General features: G+C 48.0%; 4 protein-coding genes across 4 annotated transcripts; 2 read left to right on the top strand and 2 right to left on the bottom strand.

Annotated features, from left to right (window-relative positions):
• Positions 1–88: 88 nt before the first annotated feature.
• N7487_005734 (putative sister chromatid cohesion protein Dcc1) lies at positions 89–1,534 on the top strand (the record flags this gene model as incomplete). Its single annotated transcript, XM_056873481.1, has 4 exons — positions 89–207; positions 335–1,086; positions 1,159–1,325; positions 1,382–1,534. The coding sequence occupies 4 exons, from the start codon at positions 89–91 to the stop codon at positions 1,532–1,534; spliced, it is 1,191 nt and encodes a 396-aa protein (XP_056731201.1).
• A 222-nt stretch (positions 1,535–1,756) lies between these two features.
• Positions 1,757–2,908, bottom strand: N7487_005733 (uncharacterized protein; the record flags this gene model as incomplete). Its single annotated transcript, XM_056873480.1, has 1 exon — positions 1,757–2,908. The coding sequence occupies one exon, from the start codon at positions 2,906–2,908 to the stop codon at positions 1,757–1,759; it is 1,152 nt and encodes a 383-aa protein (XP_056731200.1).
• A 2,316-nt stretch (positions 2,909–5,224) lies between these two features.
• Positions 5,225–6,097, bottom strand: N7487_005732 (putative mitotic spindle checkpoint protein (Mad2B); the record flags this gene model as incomplete). Its single annotated transcript, XM_056873479.1, has 1 exon — positions 5,225–6,097. The coding sequence occupies one exon, from the start codon at positions 6,095–6,097 to the stop codon at positions 5,225–5,227; it is 873 nt and encodes a 290-aa protein (XP_056731199.1).
• Positions 6,098–9,794: 3,697 nt separating this feature from the next.
• Positions 9,795–13,026, top strand: N7487_005731 (uncharacterized protein; the record flags this gene model as incomplete). Its single annotated transcript, XM_056873478.1, has 3 exons — positions 9,795–10,610; positions 10,671–11,200; positions 11,256–13,026. 3 exons carry the CDS (start codon positions 9,795–9,797, stop codon positions 13,024–13,026), a joined length of 3,117 nt encoding a protein of 1,038 aa, XP_056731198.1.
• Positions 13,027–14,027: the final 1,001 nt, after the last annotated feature.

Genomic DNA, 14,027 nt, shown 5'->3' with positions numbered 1-14,027 from the left:
TCGCGTCAACGCGTCCAAAGTCGAGGCTTCATTTCGCCAATTCTCACTTTGTTTCGATTTACATACCCTATACACATTATAACTTGCAATGTCTACTCAAGACTCGCGCGGTATTCTTTTTACACATACTCGCCCCCAGGAAGGGTTCCGGCTACTGGAACTTACCCCAGAGCTGGAAGAACTACTGACATCGAAAGATGCACCTGTGTAAGTCAACGCAATGAACAAAGATGCAAGCAGACCGACCGGGAGCAACCTACACGCTCCTAAGTTCCAAAATAAAACCCTTCCATCCCTAATTAACAGCTCCCGACTAACTCGCGACGCCCACCAGACTCGAACTCAAATCGCCCTCTACAGCCCTCGCACAAGCAGTAATCGACCCTACCGCCCACGACTACGTCAACCTATGCACACCAACACAAACTTACCGTATCCGCCAAGTCCAATCCTCAAACTCCCTACATATTCTCCGGCCAAGCCGCGGCGAAATCTCCCAAGCAGACATCAAAGTCGTTGAAGAAGAACCCGGCGAAAGCGGCGCATTGAACCTTCCAGATGAAGCTGTAACAGCCATTTCAAAGTGTTCATCCACGCTGGAACTGCACATCCCACCGGGCGGGTTCTCGGCCATCCCATTCCTAGAGAAGAGTCTACGGCTATATGACCGACGTAGTGATGACGACGGGGACATAGCGATGGGCGGTTCTACTGACCCCACGGCCCCGCTGGGATTCAATGAGATGCGCACGGCCAGGGAGAATATGTGTCGGGATATCCCTGTGTCGACGGCGCAGTGTGAGCAGGGCTGGATGGAGCTTTGTGCGTTTGTAGATGGGGCTGAGGAGGTGGCATGTTGGCGACCGTCGCCGCGGTCTCGTTTGGCTGTTTGGAAGCGGTTGGTCGAGGGTGCTGTTTTGCAGGGCATTGATCTTGAGAAGCAGTTTCTCGTTGGGGACTTGTGGAAGTCTGTTCTGGATGATCATGAAGATATGGAGCCGCCGTTTCCACGTGCATTGCTGGAGGCTGTTGTGAGGCGCATCTGCATTTCGGATGAACGGCCGCCTTTGTCAGATGATATTAAATGTGAGTTAAAAAAAACGGTGGGATGTGGTTGCAGGTATCGAACTTGGCTAATGATTTTGTGCTATCCTCTAGGGGCAAGCTTTGATAAGGTTGAGTGTACACAATGGGTTGGCGAAACATATTTGGCCGCCACTGCTCCGACTACATCGTCTGCTATTGGAAGAAGTGAATTGCTTCGAGCGTGGAAGGACTGTCTGCCTGAGACATGGAGAGGAGAGGTAGCGCTGTCAAAATTACCGGTAACCCGACCTTTCCCTCCCATGAGCTGCGGCGCAATAGCTGATTTTGACTACAGAACGGCTGCTACAACAGTCCTGACCCTACAACCATCTGCTTTGTTGAACCCTCGCAACGGCAGCCAACCAATAAAACTGCCTCTGCACCGGCCACAGCCGCGAAGGCTAAGAATACCAGAAACTGGCACGAACTGCTCAAAGGCCGGCGTTGATTGCAAAAAAAAAAAAAAAAAAAAAAAAAAAAGAAAAAACTAACGCACTTGCTGCGTAAAATGCCATAGCATCTAATCTATGAGGCGCGCTATCTAAAAGCACCACAATCATATCTGCCACCCAAACTCGCCTCGATCCTGCACTTCCGGGAAAATAAAGTGGGAAGAACCACGAGCAAACAAAGAAACAAACCTTGAAATGATGCTCCAATGAATGAATGTTTAGCACCAAGTGTATTTCTCATTCAACCACCATTCCACATCCTTGCCCAACCCTTGCTCCTCGCCAGTCCACCGTAAACTGGCGATGCTCTCCTTTTCACGGTGGACGAGCTCAGCCTTCGGGTCCACCAAGGCTACAGCCTTCTGCAAAAGGGGAGTAGGGTTCCAAAATTCAACCTTGCTCATTTTCCACTCGTGGGCCTCTTTTTGTGCTCGCCGGAGGATAGCAGCCATGGCCTGAACAGTGGCCTGCTCCTCCGCCGGAGAGGTGGGTTCATCATACACCCACCGAAGAATGTAGAGGACATTATCCTCAGGTGCCTCGCCGAAGTTTCGGTTCCAAGCGCAGTATACGCGAGCCTGGTCATCACCAGCACCCTTGACTACAGGCGGCGAGCGTTCGGGAATCAAGTTCTCAGCGTAAAACTCCTCTCGAGCCCAATGCCAGACAAAGTGATCAAAGTTAGGCAAAATGGCAATCTTAGCACCACTCGTCTTCTGCGACGCCAGACGCATCTGGTCGCGCAGCTTGGCAAGCACGGTCTCACTGCACAAACTCTTCTGAACATCCTCAGCAAATAGATCCCTCGTGGCAGCATTCTCGGGCCCACCCGTAGTAGCCGGTAAAGACATATGGGAAGACGAGAATGGCCTCCACCCAAACTGGGCGTAGAACTTCTTCCCGATATCTGAGAAAAGCACTGTAAACAATGACTTCCGCCGTGGCTCTTTCTCCATCTCCCAGGTCTCGAGTTTAGTGCTCAGCTCCTCTAGCATCCGCTTTGCGTACCCCTTCCCGCGGAATTCAGGTCGGCAGTAGACACTCCCCACGCCGTGCGTGGAAACCTTCTCCACCTGCCCATTGTGCGCGAGCAGCGCGGTCTTCCGGTACGACTCGCAGGAACTGAGAATTGTGCGCTCGTCCTCGGGCTCGTTACGGTCCACTAGGATCCAGCAGGTTAGACCGTCGCGCGTCAACCGTTGCTGGAGGAGATGGTTCTCGCGTTCTATGTATGTTTGCACATCTAGCGGGCCTTTCCAAGCGATGCTGTTCAGCTTGATTGAGGCAATGCGCTCTGAGGGTGTAGCTGGGACTAGGATCAGATCTGGGGATTCCCCTGCGGGGAGGGTGGGGATTTCTGCGGCAATCATGTCGAGTTGAGCGCAGGTGAAGTATGAGTTGTTGAAGTTGGGAATGTCAAAATAAGGGGGAAACCAAATGTAAGTGCAAAGATATAATAGAAGAGAGGTAAATCCGGGGTTATAAGGTTCCAAAGGTAAAGATGTTCCGAAGACAAAAACAGAACCAAAATCCACCAGATACCCGTGGACCGACGGGGCCCCGATGCCATAATATACTGGTCATTTCTAACTTTCTATTCTCATCTAGGCAAAGGAGAATGACCACAAATGGGTCACACGAACATCCATAGATAGTATGTTCTCCTCTAAATCACTACAATTGGACCAACCAGACTCAATCCATCCTACTGCCCCCTCACCTTCGTGCATTCCGCATCACGATCAGTGCCGGATCTGCCTACCATATACGTACAAAGTATAAAATAAAATAAATGCAGACCATGTTTCTCTTTGTCACTGGCCCGAAGCAAAGCGATGACAAGCGACGGAGGTTGCATTACGATAGTCCTTATAGGCCCTTCCAAGGTTGACGTAGCGTGTTTTGCCTTCCGCGGAGGGTTTCAATGGGTCATGTGAGCCTTGGCGATTATGTCATATCTATTTATTGACACCTGGGAAGTAACCTGTTGAGTGTTGATCTTCATTCAAATGTTTGGGATTAATACTGTGACGTTCTATATGTTATAGGTAGATTTTATGCAATGAAGCTTCCATCATTTGCGTGGAGACTGGGGCTCACGCGACCGTTTTTATACATTCTATGTACTTTTTACATTGATAGATCATTGAACTACCTACCAGTATATTTAAATACCAATTTCCAAACCCAACAGTCTTCTTACTTCTACCAACATTGAATTTGGACTTTATAAGGACTCGATGTTAAATTTAATCCACAATATGCCTAGGTAGAGATTCATCGACCCACGTCTATCCATCAAACATCAACAAATACAACTGATTGGTTCGTGTATCACAACTTGAAGTGATATGGGAGTTATAGAGAGGCAGTTCGAAAGCTCTATTGAATGGTGAGTGCTATATGTCAACTAGTATAAGGCTGATTGAGTTTGTATTTATGTACTTCTTTCCATTTTCGGTGAACCCCACTAGTTCTTGTAGTATTGCTATCGATTTTACTGTTGTACTCCCACAACCCTCGGCCATGCACTTTGAGACAACCTTGGAAGCCGAAGTAGCATCTCTCCAGATGTCATAATAAATGCAGTCAAATGTCTTTGATCCGTTCCCCTTATTGGAATGTTTGCTTAGTCTCACCTTTAGACCGCAGCTCCCCCACTCTCTTGACTTTGATCACACAAGTAGACAGTGATGCCATGGGGGATATCGTATGAGAATAGCTTCCTATGGTTCATTTTCAACGGTATCCATTGACCTAAACAGGATACCCGGCTAGCACACTTACATGGTCACCCCCGAGGGCCTAGCGGTATAATTTCATCAGGCAGATCTGGGACATTAAGCAGAGGCACAACAAATATAGACAGAGTCGTTGAAATGTAAATCAAATGACACGCACAGAGAAAACCAAAAATCAGATAAAACTTTGTGACACAACAGGCATTATGGCATAAGGGACTTTCGTTTCGAACGGAATCATTTCCACTAGGTTCATTAGCATAAGAGCAGATATAGAAAAACGCAAAAACGAGAAGATAGCGAGGCGACATTGGGAACTAGTTGGTAGTATAGTTGAATTGGCTAGAAGGAGAATCATGTAGTTGATTTCAACAAAGGAGACGAATGAAATACAACGGAAAAATGGGAGATGGTATGAGAGAGGAACAAAAAAAGGCCGGACCGCACCGCAGCAAAAAAGATGAGCGAGGAGACAAAACCCAAGGATCAGGCAAGATGCAAAATGAAGTAAATGGAAGGCTATGAAAAAGCCAGGGAGAAAAATAAGAAAAGGATGGAGAAGGAGCGTCATGAAAGTGAGAATGGGAAGAAGAGCAGGGAGAGAATAATAAGCACTTGGGAATGAAGCACCAAAAAGGAAAGATATGAACCTGATCTATGTAAATAAATGCCATGTGAGTCCCAAAAGTCGTCCGCTCCCCGTTTTATGTATTTGCGCCACTTCTCGTGGACGGCAATTCCAGAATTTCCTTCGTCCATCATGTATGTTCGATCATTGGTCACGCTAAATCAAGAATGAGACAGAATTTGGGGGGGTGGTCAAGGGGGGGAAAAAAAAGAGAAGATAAGGAAGAGAAAGGAGAAAAAGAAAAAGAAAGAAGGAAAAAAAAGCAAAAAGAACATGAATTCCCCCAAAACCTAAAATAGAATCGGAGAGTTTCGAGGTCATGGTGGCTGCTCTGAGTCCACCGGTTCGTTAAATTTCTGTCGTGCCTCTTCTACCCACAACTCCAACCGAAGCTCGCCGGCTTCGACACGTCGTACAGGTACTGTTTTGGCACGGCCATTCGAGACCTTAGGGGGCGCTTGCTGGGGTTCGCCGTTTCGTACTTTAGAGACGGAAAATGGTGCGGTGCATGATCGTAGGTGCACTTTGCCCGGTTCCGCCACAATCCAAGTTTGTTCTTCCTTGGTGGTCCCTGCCGGTGGTAAGGCATCTTCCCGCACTTCAATGCAGACGGTGAAACTGAACTCGTCATCGCGGGGAAGCGGGGTCAACCGGGCACAGGCTGAGGCGAGTCTCGCTAGACATGCCCGGAATTGTGCCTCGAGGTCGACCGAGGTTGGTGCGGGGCCCCGGTCTGAGACAGGGGCACCTGTATTAGAAGAATCTTCATTTCTGTCTTCAAATGTAGTATTCACCTCTCCCGCAGGGGCACGCGGAAAGCCCGAGAGATCAAAGGCATATCGCTCGAGGGGCTGATTTGTGCGAAGAGATGAAATGATGATACTGACTGCGGTGATTGTGCCTTTGAGAATCTCCGTTCCGACTGCGATTGAAGCATCGTTAATGTAATCACAGACTTTCGGATGACGGGATTGTCGGACAGGGTAGTTGTATGCCCGCACAGGGAGGAAGGTTGCGCGTGGGTAGACTGAGCGCAGAAATAGGATTTGATGGACGGAGACGGTGAGGAAATTGGTGAAGGAGGCCGCTAACGCTGACTGGTTTGTGGGCAGCGATTTGGTAGCAGGGACCGGAGCGGAGAAAGTGGTCATGGTGGTGGTGGTACTACTGCTCTCACTGGCAATCGGCATTGCCGTCTAACGATCCGATGTCGTTTCCGCGGTGAGGGTGGTCTTGACGAAGTCTCGAAGAATCTGAATGATGTTCCACCCTGAAGCTAATCATCGCTCTGCCTTTCTAAGCCATCGGTCAACGTTACGTCCGATAAAGTTTCAGGTGTTGTTATGTTTTGGAATCGGTCAAAGTTTTTTTGGGGTTCCCCGAACTCCGGCCAGCGACACGGCGAGTCAAGATGATCCGCAGGATAAGACGGCTGGTTATAACAGGGTGAGTAGAGCGACAGAAAGTAGTCACTCAATGCGGCATGGAGAGGGGGTATATAAAGGGAAAGAAAGATGGTTGGGCATATAGTGTGCTGGAGGGGGGTTGTTTGTGTTGTAAAGGAAATCCGAAACGTACGCTTGGGTGGACAAAACGACAAATAGAAGCAAACCTCAGAGCATGAGGGATAGAAAAAACATATAATTCCCGAGCGACAACCTCAAGTGGAAGAGAAGGGAGTGATCACTTTTTTTAGATTTAGGAACCCTTCGGGAGGGGAATTCGATGAGGGGCTTTAAAGCGAAGGGAAGGAGGGGAAGTTTTGAGAAACGGTAACCCTCGAGAGTAATGCTTTTTTTAAGGGGGGAAGGGAGGACTGGGCCCAAGTTGGAAAATAATGAGGAAAGGAAGAGGTTATAGGGATGAATCGATGGATGTACCTCAGTCTCGCTCATCGAGGGGAAAAGCAGAAGAAAGGCGGACAAGGCGGACGTAAGTTGGTTGGAAGGGTCGCGGTTGATGTCACGTGGATGCGTCATGGGTTTGCAGGATCCCATTTCAACTTCGATTTACTTTGCTTTTGAGTATTTATAAACCTTTATAGCTTTTCAATTGTTTCTATCATACATTAAAATTCTACGTTGTTTTGATATCTTGGTCAAAATGGTGTGTGCGCACATGTGCAGTAATTTAGCTTAGCTCACGGAGTAGTTAACTACGGCAGGACATGTGCTAAAAGTGAAAGGGAAAAAAACAGAACATAAAATGAAAAATACAGTATACGGTGTACAATTTCCAGTATTTATACCATATTTGTATGGAGAAAAGAAGGGCACACAGTTTTTTTTCTCTCTTTTTTCTTCCCCACTGTGAGGTGGATGGATATTACTATCAGAGGGACGATCTTAGCAAGAAAGGGGTAAGGGGAAGACAATGGAAATAGTGTAGTTACTCCGTACCTAAATGTATTAAAAATCATCTACCATGGAATTGGACTGAAGAACCAACGGGATATAGCCGAGCAGAATTTGGTTCGGTACCTTACCTTAGAAGATTACAGGGAATTTGTATGGACCACATTACATATCACATATAAACATACCTAAATACATACATATGTAGTGGTAATATGGTTAGTAGTTAGATTGGAATATGTTGTATGCTTACATACTTACATTTCTTACCTTTTACATATTCTCGTTACATAGTAGTTTGTCCATTGTACGGAGTATACTATCGTAGTACTACATACATAGACTAATAGGAACCTACCGGGGGTATCAGTGAGGTACCCGGTACACTGTACTGCATCATACACATATCCACTCTCTCGTAAAGATTTAGTACTCACCATCTGGCTACCCGATGATCTTCCTACACTGACGGCAGTGGCGGTCATAAGACCAGGGTACACTTTCCCGAGAATTTCATTTGTGTTCCGTCATTTGTATTTGGAAATTTATGTGGGTTCAGCGTATGAGGTATCTTTTTTGTACTTCGTACTAGATTATCAATATCTTCCATCTGCTTCTATATCCATGGGTGTACCTCTTCACCGTTTTACAGAGCTGTAGGAGAGGCTATATATGTACATAAGTATGGTATACTAGACTCTAGGGCTGCATTATTATATAGTACTGTAGATATACCCACCCTCGTCACGTCACTTAGTTATTACCTACAGTCTATTTATTCTGAATTCTAGTCTCACTGATAATATTATTTCCCGAGCTGTGTGGCCGTGTAACTTCTAAATCATAGTTTCCCCAAATAACATTGAGTCAATTCAGTGGAACTCCCATGTTCTCCAAAGGACCATGACCCAATAAGATCGACCAAAAAGATCAGGAGTTGAATCTTAACGAAAGCTCGAGCCAGTTCAGTCCGGACCAGTGACCCATGCCCACGTATGGTGCGGTGCAGGTCCTAAAATGGTAAACGGTAGACGCCAAACCGTTACCCTCCGTACAGAGTACTGGACCCTCACTGAGCCATGTCTACTGGATGTCTAATCGACCTCCACGAAGATCTGATCTCTGGAGGTTCCTGACATTTAAACTACATATGTATTCCGGGGGATCGTGTGACCTATCTAGGGATGTTATTGGAAAGGAGATTGGGCTTGTGTTCTAAATTACGTGCTAGACTGTGAATACCTGAAGCTCGCTCACTGTCTGATGTGCCCTATACATCAAAGGTTATACATGGAAGAGTCGTTTTGCACATCTTAAGCTGTACTTTTACCGTCTATAATTTAGCTACAACATCAGCAAGGGGGACTTATCTATGCAAATGACAACCAAAAAGACGTGACAAGGCCGCAAACACGGCGGACTATTCTTGTACGATGTAGGTTTTCAACCTCTCCTAGCAAGAAAGTAACAAGCCATAAGATGTCCGTGGGTGGATTTGGAGATCTACTCTTATCAATAAATTTCTGTTTTTCCACGCTGTCCATTATTTCATTTAGTCTTGGTCCTTAAATATATTTCTTCTTGGCTGTCAGCGCAGATCAAGTGATCTCCCGCTTACAGGACGAATAGGCCGTGTCTCATTTTGGAGGCCAACCATTCTCTCGGTTTATTTTTAGTCGGTAATGGAGGTGCCTACTGTGAATGAGCCTACTTAAGTACTATGCTGTAGGTACATAATTCATACACCCGAGGATCAATAAAATCCCCCCAAAGAATGAACAATTATATCTCTATCGAACTACAACATATTCTGCAAGTTGGGTCTATCTCCATAACGTAAACACGCGTGGTGTACTCTATACAGTTCAAGTTCTTGAGACTTGAAGAATTTTCATACTATGTAGGCTGGTATATATTATACAAAATATAGTGGTCTACAACACGAGCAGTCGGCTGCGTATCCGACCTCTGTCCTCGAAAACGTAACTTTAATAGCCTGATGTATCTGGCTCAAGATGATATTGGCGCGGATATAAATAAACCCAATGCTTTTTTTTTTGGTCATTCTTTTTAGATATTCTTTTTTAGAATATTATTTCTTCATGTTATAACTAGCAGGATAATAAGTAGCAATAGTGCCATCTAGAATAATAGACATGTCGGGCTTATCCTCTACAGTATACGGAGTACAACATGCGAATGTGTTGACTAAAAACATACTCGACGATATCAAAAGTGGTACCTAAAACAATATGCTCTCTGAGAACTCAGTGATACAATTGACAGCTGTAATAACACACGCAAGTACGGAGTAAACCAAATTCAATTAACTGTGGTATACGATTGTAGGGCCGACCGCCCTCGAACTGCCCCTCCTCCGCGTCTCCTTATCTGTCGACGCGCAAAACATTAGATTCTCAATATTTCGTGACTGAGATCCATTGGCTTCGAGCCCTTCCTTCATCTCTCTTTCATCTCTTGCTAAAATACTCCCAGAATCCCAAACAGCCTCATTGATAACAGTTCGTTCGCCATGGAGCAAGAACTCCTGTCGCTCCTGGCAGATACCCAGTCGCCGAAGGCCGATACTAGAAGGGCCGCAGAGTCACAGCTGGGAAACCTTTATGTCCATGATTCCTTCGCAATATCACTCACAGCAATCGCCTCGCACGAGTCAGTTCCGGTCAATCTGCGCCAGTCCGCCCTCTCAGTCTTGCGCACCTTCATTGCCGCCGCCTGGTCCCCAAATCTCGACGAATTTAAAGGACAAATCCTCATCAACGATGCGAACAAAGCTAACGTCCGCCAAGCGCTATTGGTCCTCGCGACGAATGACACTCCCCAGCGCAAAGTGAAAAACTCTGCAAGTTACGCTGTCAGCAAGATCGCCAGTGCCGACTTCCCGGACGACTGGCCCGAGCTGCTTCCCTCACTGCTCCGTATCATCAATGACTCCGCCAGTACCGATGGCCAGATGCACGGTGCACTCAAGGTTCTCTTAGATCTTGTCGATACAGGGTTCAGTGAGGAGCAGTTTTTCAATGTCGCCCGTGATCTCGTTTCGTCTCTTTTCGCCGTGGCTACCGCCGAGTCCAGACGCCCAATGCTGCGCGCTCTGGCTGTCGCAGTCTTCCGTTCCTGCTTTGATACCCTGGAAATGGTCCTAGAACAACACAAGACGGCCATTAAGCAGTTCATGGATGAGGTGCTCAGTGCATGGTCGCCGTTCTTCGACACAGCTTTGAAGGCGCCCCTGCCGCAGCCACCCAGCGTGGAAGAAGAGCATAAACAAGGGGAGATTGCATCACAGTGGAGGGGAATTGTTGGGTTAAAGTTGCAAGTCGTCAAGGTATGCGATATTTCATTTTTGTTTTGCCGGGCTTTCGCTGACATGATTTTTGGTTCATAGACTCTCATGAAAATCCGCATGGTGTTCCCTGCTCTTCTGACCGCACAAAGCCCACTTTTCTTCTCAACGGTCTGGACGGAACTTACCAACGCATTGCCAATCTACCAGAATTTCTACATTGAGGAGGAGAGGCAGAGTCGCTTGGAGGATGCGGACGGACTTCCCCACTCGCTGGATTTCCTCGTTTTGGAGGAGCTTGATATTATCCAGGCCCTCTTGAAGGCACCCCCCGTAAAAGCAGAGCTGCAGCAGCAACTTCAAAATGCTGGTGCGACTGCCAGCACGTCCAGCTGGCTTCCGGAAATTATGAAGCTCGCCAGTTCCTATGCACAGATTACAACAGAAGAGGAGGCTCTATGGGAGATTGATGTGAACCTTTTCCTCTCGGAGGAGACTTCCGTCACGGCCAACTACACTCCTCGAACCTGCAGTGGAGATCTAGCGATCAAGGCTGGTGAATGGCTGAAGGGTACAGCTGCGGAGGGTCTCCTGGGCTACATGAACACCCTCTTTGCTGATTCGTCTGTTTCGTGAGTATCACTCTACATTTCGACTATAACATTATATTGACCATGACGCAAATAGATGGAAATCACGAGAAGCCTCCCTCTACATTCTCAACTGCTTGCTCCGAGACTTTGGCGAAGTGGATCAAGAGATATCACTTGAGCTGGCATCCCACTTCACCCAATTCGTTCAATATGCGACCCAGCAAGAACAGGAGCTCTTGCGCGCTCGAGGCTACCTTGTGGCTGGCGCTCTGTCCAAGGTCGCCGGTGAGGCATTCCAACAGACCACATCGTCCTACTTGGAGGCTACTTTGAAGGCGATCGCCGAAGACCCCGCCGAGGTGGTCCAAGTGGCCTGCATCCGAGTGCTACAAGATTTGATGCCCGCTTTGCCGACGGGCTTGGCCCGCCCCTTCCAGCCTGCAGTGATTGCGGCCATTTCAGAATTCATCTCTGCACACGACCTTCGTGAACAGACTGACTCTGATGATCTCAAGGTTACGTTGGCGGAAACCCTCCGTGACACTATTATGGCCGATTCTAGTGTGGTTCTGTCTTCTAGTGCCATTGACGTGCTGTTCAATATTGCTAGTAGCGGAGCCGAAAACTTCCAATTGACATTGACCGTTACAGAGGCATTTGAAGATATTGTGGACCAGATTACCGACAACGGTCCCGATTCCTACATGCAGCTTTGCGAGAAGGTGCTTCCATCACTGATGGGCGCGATTGATGTAGGCAACTTGACGGAAGAGAATGCTTTAACAAATTTTGCAGCAGATCTTCTTCGCGCTCTGGCCGAGCGGAGTCCCGAGCCGATGCCCGCTGGTTTCGTGGAGACGGTGATGCCAAAGTTGAACCGCCTGCTGCTAGACTCAGATGAGGCCGAATTGATCCGACCCGCAACGGAGGCTGTACGACACATGCTCTCCCACGACTTTGCGCAGTTCATTGTCTGGCGTGATCCTCAGTCTGGAAAGGAAGCACTTGAAGTAGTGTTGGTTATCATTGACCGTCTTCTGGGCCCGGCTGTGGATGACAACGCCGCCACAGAGGTTGGCCAGCTAGCAGCAGAGCTGGTTGAACGGGCTGGCTCCGAGCGCCTCGGTCCCTACCTGCCGCAGCTCCTGCAAGCCGTGGCGCAGCGACTAGCGACTGCACAACAAGCGCAATTCATCCAAAGTCTCATCCTCGTCTTTGCGCGACTTACTCTCATCAGCGCACGCGAGGTAGTGGACTTCCTGGCCCAGGTCAACCTAGGCGGCCAGAGCGGACTCGTCGTGGTTCTAAGCAAGTGGCTTGAGAACTCCGTCAACTTCGCCGGCTATGACGAGATCAAACAAAACATTTTCGCCCTGGCACGACTATACGAGCTCGCCGACCCACGCGTGGCCGAAGTTCCCGTCAAAGGTGACCTCATCATCCAGGATACTGGCCGAATCAAGACTCGCTCCCAGGCGCGCAAAAATCCAGACCAATTCACTACCGTGCCCGCACCACTGAAGATCGTCAAGGTTCTAGTCGAAGAGCTGGGCGCAGCATCCGGAAACAAAGAAATCGACGCTGCCACCGCGGCAGCCCTGGACGAAGCTGACAGCGACGATGGTGACGACGACTGGGAGGATCTCCCCAGTCAGGTCCTGGACCTCGGTATCGGAGCTACGAAGCAGGGGCTGATGAACTTCGGCGAGGGTGGCTCCGAAAGTGTCTTCGGTGTGCGTCGCCGAGACGATGAAACGCAGGGTTTCCTGGCAGATTTCTTCCGACAGGCCTCCACGCAGCCTGGTTTCCAAGAATTGTATGCGGCGCTGACTCCGGATGAGAAAGCTAAGCTACAGAGCCTGTGAATGGAGCTGGGTGAAACCTTACTCGAGGCTGTTGTTACGAGTACCCTTCCCCGGGTTATTAATGGTTTGATGCATGGATGTCAATAAAACATACAAGGGATTGTATCTGTCGCTTGTACAGCGTAAACATACCCCCTTTCCCTTTCTTTTTCCACCTATCGTACTGTAAATGAGAATTAGCACCCCTTGTAGCAGGGACCCTGGACTGAATCGGGGTTCTCCATGAATGCCAGTTCTTTGTTTCCATCCCCTTTCCCAAGCCCAAACACTACTGTAACGTCCTGTTTCTTTGTTCGATTAACTTTGGGCTAGAGGTCTAGTCATTTCAAGTCTTCAGACTCTGACAAGAGATAAGTAATTGGGGGTGATAATATAATGTATAGTGACTTCCAAGGTTGTTTGCACCCTTATTTTGTGCAATCTACAACCTAGCTCGAAACAAAAGTACATATGTACTAATAGAAAAGTGAACGAGTCAGGACACCCCTGTTTCTGCAAACCCTCCCCATTTCAGTCGGAACCACCCAGGGTTTATGGATCCGTCCCGTGTGGGGACGTACCAGACAGACGGGTCTAAGTTCAGGGATGATCCTTGTTTTGACTTTTGCCTCTTTTTTGCCTTTTTTATTTTTGCTTCTTCTGGCGAGTTTTTTTTCTTCTTCCCTTTACGAATATTTCCTTTCATATCTCCCAAGTTTTCGAGCGGAGTTAGGCTCTATCCCATCTGGCTTGGGTATACCTACAGTGTCTCTTGCAGTGTCTCTGGGATTCCCATTCTGTGTCAGGGCTCACCTTTTACCGCTTCGTGGTCACTGGGTACAACTGAGCACGCCATCCAGGGCTCCACCTAGGTGGCCCCGGAGCGTCCGGGTTCCAGGGCTATGACGGTGGCTTAGTAAACCAACCTCAATAGGTAAGATCTAGGTATACATGGACAAATATCTTACTTCTGGTATGACTCTTGTAGCAGCTGTAGCTTAAAGATATGGACATAACCTTGG

This window comes from Penicillium crustosum, assembly GCF_028827405.1.
Source record: "Penicillium crustosum strain IBT 35664 chromosome Unknown utg000002l_segment0_segment0, whole genome shotgun sequence".
Lineage (NCBI taxonomy): Eukaryota > Fungi > Ascomycota > Eurotiomycetes > Eurotiales > Aspergillaceae > Penicillium > Penicillium crustosum.
This window is presented reverse-complemented; position numbering and strand designations above follow the sequence as displayed.